Source organism: Nelumbo lutea, chromosome 4 (genome assembly GCF_056320005.1).
Source record: "Nelumbo lutea isolate HS-2025 chromosome 4, American lotus-T2T, whole genome shotgun sequence".
NCBI classification, from domain to species: domain Eukaryota; kingdom Viridiplantae; phylum Streptophyta; class Magnoliopsida; order Proteales; family Nelumbonaceae; genus Nelumbo; species Nelumbo lutea.
Window position 1 is genome coordinate 9,422,271 of NC_142687.1, and position 9,814 is coordinate 9,432,084.

Genomic DNA, 9,814 nt, shown 5'->3' on the forward strand with positions numbered 1-9,814 from the left:
CATCAGACTCGCAAAGCCTTTTTTCCCCTTCTTTTTTTCAGGTGGCACATGAAAAGGGGAAGGACTATGTAGAGAGGGCCGAGGGCTACAATATGCTGGTCATTATGGAAAGAAAGAAATTCTAAGATCTTCTCAGAAAATGAGAAAGGGGCTAAAGAATTGATGGTCGTGATCCATATAAGGGTTGTGTAGTGGCTAAAAGCCTGAAATCACTAGAGCTATTTACAGACTACATGGTGGAAGACATGTTGAGAAAGTGGGGTGAGATTAGAAATTGTACACGGATCAAACCAATAATAAAGGTGTCTTCGACTCCCCCACCTATTGGCTTCTTAAAATTAAATTTTGATGGGAATTGTAGGGGGAATCCTGGACAATCAAGGATTGGAGGTGTTTTTAGGGAAGAGAACGAGATCATCTCTGCCCTGCTCTCGAGCCCAATTGGTGTGGGAGATTCCCTTAGAGCTGAGATCTTAGTTGTTATAGAATGAGTTCAGAAAACCAAGGAGATAAGTGTTAAAAGACTTAATTGAAGAGGACTTGGAGGTGGTGATAGGGTGACTGCTGATTAAAGACAATTGCGACTCATAAACCTACAAAAATGAGAAGAGGAAATTCAGGTGGCTGGTGTGGGGGATGGAAATCAGGATGGGCTGGGTTAAGAGATCAGCTAAATAATGGCTTAGCTAAACGAAGGATAGAAAGGGAAGCAATGATTTGGGCTATGTTGTAACTAACTGTTTTTTTTCCTTTTTTTTCCTTTTCCCTCTTTGGAGGGTTTAAGTTGTATTCGGAAGATTAAGAGTTTGTCTTCCGTGCTGTAATTAGTTTGATGTTTGTACATAAAAACGACTAGTATGGTCTCCTGGATATTCAGAAGAATGGGTTGATGCATAAACAGTTCAGAATTGTAAATTTCATATTAAATACAGCGTGATAGGCAGAGCCTTAGAAATTACAAAATTTCCCTTCCCGGCCTTTGAAAAAACCAAGTAGAAGAAAGTTATTATTATCTTCGAGCTTCCCCTCCCTACCCAGAAAGGAAAAGGAAATTGAGTCTTAACACAAACCTTGGGAAGACGCCCTACATTGACAAATCATCCTCCGTCAACTAATTCCAATAAATGATTCTTAATTCTCACAAAAATGGACAGATAAAAGCATTCTTTGGGTGGCCAACTGGCCATTACACCCTTACAAACCACTGTAACACAAAAACAGACGAGAAGGTATGAGACTAAGTATAGATAAACTTTTGCTAAACCCACCACGGGCTTTAGAAAGAACAATAACTTCGCACTAAGCTCCTCGAAATCGCCGGCTGCAGTTTTTCCACTAGATATATTACATGGTTGGCAGCAGTAGCAGTTGAAGCGGATTTTAGACAAGTCTCAACTCATACTCGCCAGCCATTGTTATGTATCTCACCCATGGAAGAGCCTGGTATCCACTCTTCTCAATGATCTTCAGATAACGAACCTACAAATCCCAATTTTTTCATGTGCAAAGTAGCAAAAGGTCATTATGATTATCACGATGGGATGGGGGGAAGCCATATTTAGAATTAGGGAGAGGAATAAATAAATGAACTTTGTACTGAAATTATAAGCAACAAGAATAAACAAGCACATTCACCTTTGGCTTTGAGAACATTGCATCTCAAAGTTAAGATAGTTTAATATTAACAGTTTCATCATGGAATGGAATGGAATGAGACTAGGGGGGCAACGTTGCTCTGATAAGCTTGAATCATCAAGAAGAAGCTACTGAATCAGGGGAAAGCTGAAGGGATTTTGTGTACCAACAAACACAAAACCTAATTTTCAGCATTATCAAAAGAGACCCATGCACAGATCATCAAAAAGATTCACCACATGGTGTGGGTACTTGAGCCAGAAGCAATAAAAACATGCACTATTATGGAAGCCATTGCTTTTGTCCAATGGTAAAATATTAGGCAGACAAGCAAGAGAATTTGGATTTAAATTTAAGCAACTATTTTGGGCAAGAAAATGTCAAAGGTTAGGTCCATATCCAGTCCACCTCTCCCAAGACCCCACATAGCTAGGGCCAACATTGGTTACGCCCCCTAGGCGTTCTCATTCTTTTGGTGTAAAAGTCATCAGTCGGGTGGATTGAAAGTTCAAGGCCTCAGTTAGGGTAATAATGCAGCCAGAGACAACAGGCAAACCCAATAACTGGAATGGTCATTCTTCACCCCTGTTAAGAGACATGTGAACTGGAGTATTTGTCTTGTCTCTTTATTTTATGTTATAAAACAGAGTTTCAGATGTGTCCCCACTTTAATGTGACTGTTCTAAAATTAATAAAAAGCAGAATTCTCATGTACTAAATACAAACTTAGCTGCCTGAGGGAGAGGTCTATTCTTTTCTCTTCCCTCTTCTCCTCTATTCTTCCCTTTCTTCCTTTCTTTCTTTGCTGCAGGCTGAATACCACTTACAATCCCCAACCACCAATTTACATAGGTTATAAAGGGTAAATCCATTCTATCAATCTATGTATATATTGTAATCAGCAACGAACAAGATTGATCAAGTTGCATAAATCAGCTTGTCCATGCAAAAATAGAATTAAACAGAGTTATATCCTATTTGACTGTTAAAGATAGGGGGGGGGGGGGGGAACTTCTGTAAAAACAATATGCAAATGAAAACTAGTTGAATGATATGCTAGCCTAATAACCTTTTCTTAGCAAACAAATTTCCTACACAACCAATCCACTGAAGGAGTTTTCACCAGCCAGCAATCATACATGTGGCAACATACAAGGCACCAGCCTAAAGTTGTCCAATTTTCAGCACCTTACCCTCCAACTATGAGGAACTTTTCATCCCAAAGCCCCTTGCCACATGACAACAATATAGCTTTTCCACCCTATGTAATACAAAAAAGTTGAAGTAACAAAACACATCATAAAGGGTAGAGTGCAGGGCTGACATGACTTATAGCAACCATATACATATAACATTTCTCTATATTTGTTTATCACAATACAGAAAACAAAATACTTCTAACTGAGATGTGAAGCATTGTATATCAATCAAAAGAAAACAATTATGAAACAGCCCACTAAAGAAAGCAAAATTTCCAGTTTGGAATAGAACCTGTATTCCTGAAACGGTAAAATATGGTATCTCAAACTTCACACGGATAGGAGCTTTTCTCTCTGGAGCTGCTTCTTCAGCAGTTATACTGGGAAGACTAAATTCGGCTCTTAACATGTACTCCTGGACAGTTTATTTTCAGAAATAAAGAGAAAATGATATGTATATTTAATAGATACAAAACCCATTCACAATCTATGGCCATTGATAATGAAATAGGAAATAGGAAAGAAATCTCTGGCCTTCTTGCTGAATGGAAATAGAAAAGGGAAAATAGTTAAAATCTAACTCTTTACCTTGCCACCAGGAAAGGATTTTATTTTCCATATCAATGCATCATTTTCAGGTGCATACGAAGCAGATCCCATGGAAGTTCGTATATTAGGATTGGTAGCATCTGATGGCACAGGTAACTCAATTTCAACATTTGTTGCAGTGCTGCACAAGCAACTTTCCATTAAAGACTACTGAATAATTGAAACAAAGGGAACCTATTATTAAAGAAAAGCACTTATGGAAATAAATTAGCTCCCAGGTCCCCCGAGTTAACTCTTAGTAGCAATAGACTCGTGGATAAAAACTATTGAACAATTGAAACAAGGTGGTATAAACATGCCTACGCTCCTTGAACTGGCTCCGTGCTTTTACCATGAATTCAATACGGCTTCTTGAATGCCTCTCTACTTGAGCTTCCACCCAGATCAGAGGCTTTACCTGAAAGTATATGGAAATAAGTCTCGTATATGACCCAGAGAGAGAGAGAGAGAGAGAGAGAGAGAGAGAGAGAGAGTATGATGGTTAAACATATTAAACCAAAAACGGAACATAAAGCATGAAAATAAACCTGAGTATTGAGTCTATATGTCATCAGATCAAAAGATCCATCAGGGGGTATGAAAGATATTGTCCTGTCATTTTCAAATCGGGCCAAACGCACACACCTGCACCAAAAGAGTTATTAGAACAAAAAGTGGTGGAAAGAATGTCACCATCTGAAGTTGGACTTTAGTAAAAAATGCATTATTTCTTATGAAACAATGCAGAATACAACTGCTAAAGAATTTGGCCACATACTGGTGAAATTTGATATCATCCAGATCAATTGCTTTCCCCTTTGTTGCTCTGCCTTGAGCTTCTAGTAGCACTCTGTCATTTAGGCCAAGCTTACATTCAGGCATTCCACTGCAAACAGATCAAGCATGATTAGTTTCTTGCTTTCCAGCTAAACTCATTTCCAACAACTTCCGCCAGTCAGATAGGAGCACCAGGATCATTGGGGTGCCTAAATGGATGAATATACACTCAGGAAAGAAACTAACAGAAGGGGGAAAAAAAGAAAATAATCCTTATTTTCCAGGAAACCTATTAGGTCTCACTCTCCTCCTTACTATTATGAAGTTTGGACAGCTTCCCATCTTAATGATAACCAATAGTGTGTTTACCATCCATTACGGCAAAAGATTGATAAGCATTGATGTTAATAATCCATAATGGCCAACAATTGGTAACATGAAATTCCATGTCCCACTCATATAGAAACAAATAGCAGCCCTTGAATCAATCCCTATTGACTATCAATCCACATAATGATGTTTATGTTGCACCTGTTATTTGTTTTGCACTTTTGCCATGCAAAAGAAATAAGTGAAATTCACTCTCCAACAACAACTTTTCAGTGTATTACCCCAATAACATTTTCAAACCTTCCCCAGGTTATCAGAGTGATTTTATTTGTTTATTGCTTTTGATCACTAATTAATTAAATTATTGTTAAAGAAAAAAGTTATATGTTACTTCTTAATTATTAACAGATGCTTTATTGATTAGAAATAAAGAATGAATCAAGGTCATTACCCAATGGCCGGAAACAAGGAAAGTTTGGTATTTCTTATTAAATATGGTGGGATATTGCTGTGTGTTTCCTGAACACATTGAAGACTTCCTTTGGCAATGGCAGGGAAAAGGCCTTGGAAAGAGAGGAAAAGTTCTGGCTCACTGTGGTACGAGCAGTGTTTTGGGGGGTGTGGGAGGAAAGAAATAACCGAATATTCAACAACAAGGCTAGAGCTATGGGCGAGCTGATATCCCACATACTTCAATGTGCAACTCATGGGTGCTGAATTCAGAAGAATTAGAGGTATTTCACTAAATGATCTCCAGAGAAACCACTGTGGAGATTATTTTTTCTTATCCTTCCTCTCTAAAAGAAATCAGAAACCTTCACTCAAGTTTGGTAGAGGTAACCCTGAACTTTGATGGAAGTGCCCTTGGGAATCCAGGTCTAGCAGGAATTGATGGTGTATTTAAAGGAAGGGATGAAAATCTTCTGTGGTTTCTACAAAGGCTGAAGTTTTAGCAGTGTAACTGGACTTCGGATTGCAAGAGATCTTGGATTGTCTTCCCTAATCATTAAAGGGGACTCGAGTAACCCCATCAAATGGCTTGGGGAGAAGAATGGAGGACCATGGAGGCTCGCTCATTATTTGGACGAGGCTCGAGATATCCTGGAATCTTTGAATGCATTCCTGCTCTGGATTCCCAGAGAGTTAAGTTCTGTAGCAGACAGCTTGGCTAAAGCAGGAACTCATAGGGATATTTTATATAGCGAGAGAGTAATACCTTTGTAATCTGTTTGTGTGTCTTTTTAGTGCCTCCTTTGTACATTCTCTCATGTGCATTTCCCTTTTAATGAAATCTGTCATCTTTTAGCTCAAAAAAAAAAAAAAAAGTTGTTCCTAGCTATCTAGGGCCGTAGGAGCATGGTCCTAACCTTTTTTTTGCACAAAGTTACCACCCTCAAACTCGAACCTGCATTCTTATGCTTACCGGCCTGATATTTTACCATTACACCAAGTAATGACCCCTAGAATAAAGAAGGAATAGTATGTAGGATGATGTCATGCATCCCCCAGCTTACATTAACTGTCACCACCTATCCTATGATCCCTTTTTTTTATCAATAACTATCCTATGATCCCTTTATATTATACAATTTGCGTTACATTACTTGTTCCCACCTGCCCCCCAAATAAGTGTTCTCTATTGACCCCCTTGTTTTGTCATTACACTGGCCAACTCATTGGTTGATTTGTTATACAGTTAGAGCTGATAACAATTTCCCTTTTCATTGCACTTATCTCTCTCATGGTATTTTTGGTACTGCCATGGAACCAGACCATCATTTCTAAACCAGCTTGCCACCACTTTGGAGTCTTCTTCCACTACCAAGTTTCTATAGTTGAACTGTTGAAGTTATATGTTATTCATCAGTCGATAAAATATTATAGTAAAAAACAACTGATGTTGACAGTTAAAACTTTATTCATATGGCAAGCTGTAAGCCTAATAACCTAACAGAGATTATTGTATAAGGTAAATCATAAATGGTAGGTTACAAAGAAAAAGTTAGTAGAGTCATTTCTTTATTAGCTACTTTGTGGTACCATCCTATTAGATTATTATAACTATTATCCCCATTATGTCTAAATTATTAGTATGATACACTCAACTATATGGTTAATTGCCTTGTCCTGGACACCCGGGTGCCTAAGCATTCATTTGACAAAACAGACTGAGATACTGAATTCAATATGCAGTTACTTCTGAGTTCTTACTATAAATTGTGAGTGGTAGGTAAGTGATAGGCTTTCAACAAATCTTCCCAATGATTAAGGCTTTCTGAACCCTAAATAACTCTACATGAAAGACTGCATAGGAACTACGCACCTCAAATATGTTCTCATCTTCAATGCCCCAACAACATCTGAACGAATTATTTGCCCATTGCTGTTGACAAGTATATTAACACTTTCCACAACATCCAGGAACACCTGAACAAACATTAAAGAAATTTTTCTAAATTATATTTAAGTGCCTAAGAGCACCATTGTTACTGCATATAAATCGACCTACTTCATTCTTCTTGTATCGTATCCCTTCACTGCGCCAAGACACTGCATTTGTTACAGCCATAGGAGGTCGTTGAGTAACCTCCATCCTGTATGCATCCGTCTTGATAAACTCACTAAGAATTTTTGCTTCCGTATATTGAGGGTAACCAAAATCCATCATTTCATCAAGTAATTCATACTGCCAAAACAGCAATTGCTTCAGAATGACCCCATCTGAGTATTATATAATATGTTCATCCACCAAAGTTCCTAATTTTAGTTTTCTCCAACAGAATAGGTTGCCAAGCAAAAAGGGAAAAAAAAAGTAGAAGAAAGAGACCCTCTTACCACAACCACAAAGTTATCTCTCAGTGATTCCTCTTCTAACTCCTCAAAATAATGCTTAAAAACCTGTCTTTGTTAATCAGGATACCAATAATGTAAAACCAATTGAACCAAAAGTTTTTTTCATAATTTTACTAGAATTACAAAGATCTTACGTCAACTACACGGTGTAGAAAAAGAAGAAGACTGGCAGCATTGCTATTCTGCCTTGACGCAGTCATCAAGTAAACATTGTTGTGCTGTATGAACATATAGGTGACGCCATTGTCATACACTACTGGATCTTGGGACTCCGGATCACCCTGAGGAAGATCAAAGAGAATAGGGAAAGAAATAGCTATTATTCAGATAAGAACTACAGGTGCAGAAATTGTGTTCTTAAATTGCATTCGTTGGCCAGGATGAAAAAACATATGGCATCGAAATTGTAGAGTTAAATTCATTGACAGAGAGATACTTGGAAGGAAAACTTATGGCAATCCTGAAGTGATGTTTAACAGATGCGCTTAACCGTTTTTAAAACAAAGCTTGTAGAGGATGAATCAAATTTTCCAATTACAAAATGAATACCAATTTCTATCCAGGAACAAAAAAATGAAAAAGCAAAAGTTCCAGAAACTGCCTTCAAAAGGAGCAGAACTCAGATGAACTTAGCTACAACCACCCTAATCAACCCACACAATCATTTAACAAGCTAAATACATGTAAAATCTGTGCCAAATCCGGTCCAAATCAAGAAAATTCGAGACCCGAGTCATCCGAAGAAAAGCAATGAGTCGGCTCACCTCTTTCTCAATAAGCTTCGTGAAGAAACGCTCTGCTTGTATTGCTGAGACGTCACCTCTGTAGTCGCGCCACACCAAAACACGGCCTTTGATGTCCAGAAAGAAAAGCGCCGAGACGGCGCCTGCCATTTCTAAGGTTCAAGGAGATCGGAGATCAGATCAGAGACGCAGAGACGGATCCGGTTTTCAATGTGTTCAATAAGACGGAAAATTTGTGAAACGGGAATTCTAGGGTTTCCTGCAGCATTATAATGCCTGTTCACAGTTTTGGTTACCCGTGATTTTTCGAGGAAGTTAAGCTCGGGAAGTGTTCGTAAACAAAATAGAAAGGTAGGAAACGATAAAAATTGGAGGACCTCCTCCGATTTCTGTCTGAAAGCCAAGAGGATCTTTCCAGTACCATAACCCGCTTAACGTTGATGTACGTAGATAGCGTAATACGCATCCTTTGCTACTTCGATGGTCGACATGCGGTGAGCCCGGTGACGAGCTACACGCCTACACAAATAGGCCGGGCCTTACTAAAAACCAATCCGTAACAAGCATCCTTTGCAAAAAGAGTACAAAATAATGAAATATAAATACTAGAGTGTGACCTTATATTTTGTTTTATTTTGTATATTTATATTTATACTCTTTTCAATGAAATGAAAAAAAAAAAAGTAATTGGATATGGGAATTCTCTCAATGGAATCTCTTTTATTCATTTTTCTCAACTTATTTCTAGCCTCATGAAGTTGTTCACATAATAATATAAGATTTGCCTTGGGTGGGTGGGGTGGAGAAATTTAGTCTTCGTTGTTTTTGGTGGAAAGTTCGTCATAAAAAACTCAATCGATGTGCTTAAAATTTATGTGGATTGTTTTAAGGTTTTTAAGCTGATTTCCTTCCGTTTAGTGTAAATTTTCTTAAAGTTTTTAAAATTAGATCGGATAGGGAATCGTTCTGGGGACTAATTTTTGGATCGAGTGGTCAAATCAGTTGGTTTGAACGTATGGCTTGTGCTGATAACAAACTAATAAAAAAATGGTCAAAAATCATTGTTTGGGACAACGGTTCAACCACCAAAGTCAATGGTTTACTGACCAAATCAACGATTTTTTACCAACAAGTAATTATGAGGTAAAATAGAACCGATCAGATGACCAGTTCCTGATTTTCCCAAACCGATAGCCAGGTCTGATCTGTTTTTGAAACACTGAATTTTCTGGTTACTCATTTTAGTTAGACTTGGATCAGACTGTATTACATCTAAACGTTAATTCAACCTGAAATTAAATAGTGTTCATCTTTTTCAACCTAATTATAACCTAACAAACATAAACTTTTGGATTTGGTACAGTAAGTTGCACCTCTAATTAAATGTATTTCTTTGTTAAAGATGTTGATATGTGACATAAGAAAGTATAAATTGATTATATAAAGCAACCATTGGTTACATATGATATTTATATATGTAAACATGACAAGTCTGGGTCAAGTTGTTCAATGACTCCATTTGATCCAGTGGCTAGTTGGTGAGGCTTTCAACTAGATGTAACAGAGACTTGGGATTGAATTCCACCTGCATCAAGCAAAAATTAAATATAAAAATTAATAATAAATAGTTCAACTTTTGGGTTAAAATGTGTTAACCTTTAATGTTATAAATAAATAATAAAAATTAAT

At 37.5% G+C, this 9,814-nt stretch overlaps 1 protein-coding gene across 1 annotated transcript; it reads right to left on the reverse strand.

The window, feature by feature from the left end:
* Positions 1-1,089: 1,089 nt before the first annotated feature.
* LOC148853796 (AP-1 complex subunit mu-2-like) lies at positions 1,090-8,936 on the reverse strand. Its single transcript, XM_088983262.1, has 11 exons — positions 8,147-8,936; positions 7,517-7,663; positions 7,365-7,427; positions 7,039-7,215; positions 6,853-6,956; positions 4,201-4,308; positions 3,971-4,067; positions 3,743-3,840; positions 3,423-3,564; positions 3,127-3,249; positions 1,090-1,479 (listed from the first exon to the last, which is right to left on the reverse strand). Exons 1-11 carry the CDS (start codon positions 8,273-8,275, stop codon positions 1,381-1,383), a joined length of 1,287 nt encoding a protein of 428 aa, XP_088839388.1. The 5' UTR covers positions 8,276-8,936; the 3' UTR covers positions 1,090-1,380.
* Between the last annotated feature and the right edge of the window lie 878 nt (positions 8,937-9,814).

Excerpts from the sequence above, each read along its gene's own strand:
- LOC148853796 (XM_088983262.1), bottom strand. The coding sequence starts at position 8,275 with ATGGCAGGCGCCGTCTCGGCGCTTTTCTTTCTGGACATCAAAGGCCGT. Across the intron at positions 7,664-8,146 it reads CGAAGCTTATTGAGAAAGAG|GGTGATCCGGAGTCCCAAGA; the intron begins GTGAGCCGACTC and ends GATCTTCCTCAG. Across the intron at positions 4,068-4,200 it reads GATGATATCAAATTTCACCA|GTGTGTGCGTTTGGCCCGAT; the intron begins GTATGTGGCCAA and ends CTTTTGGTGCAG.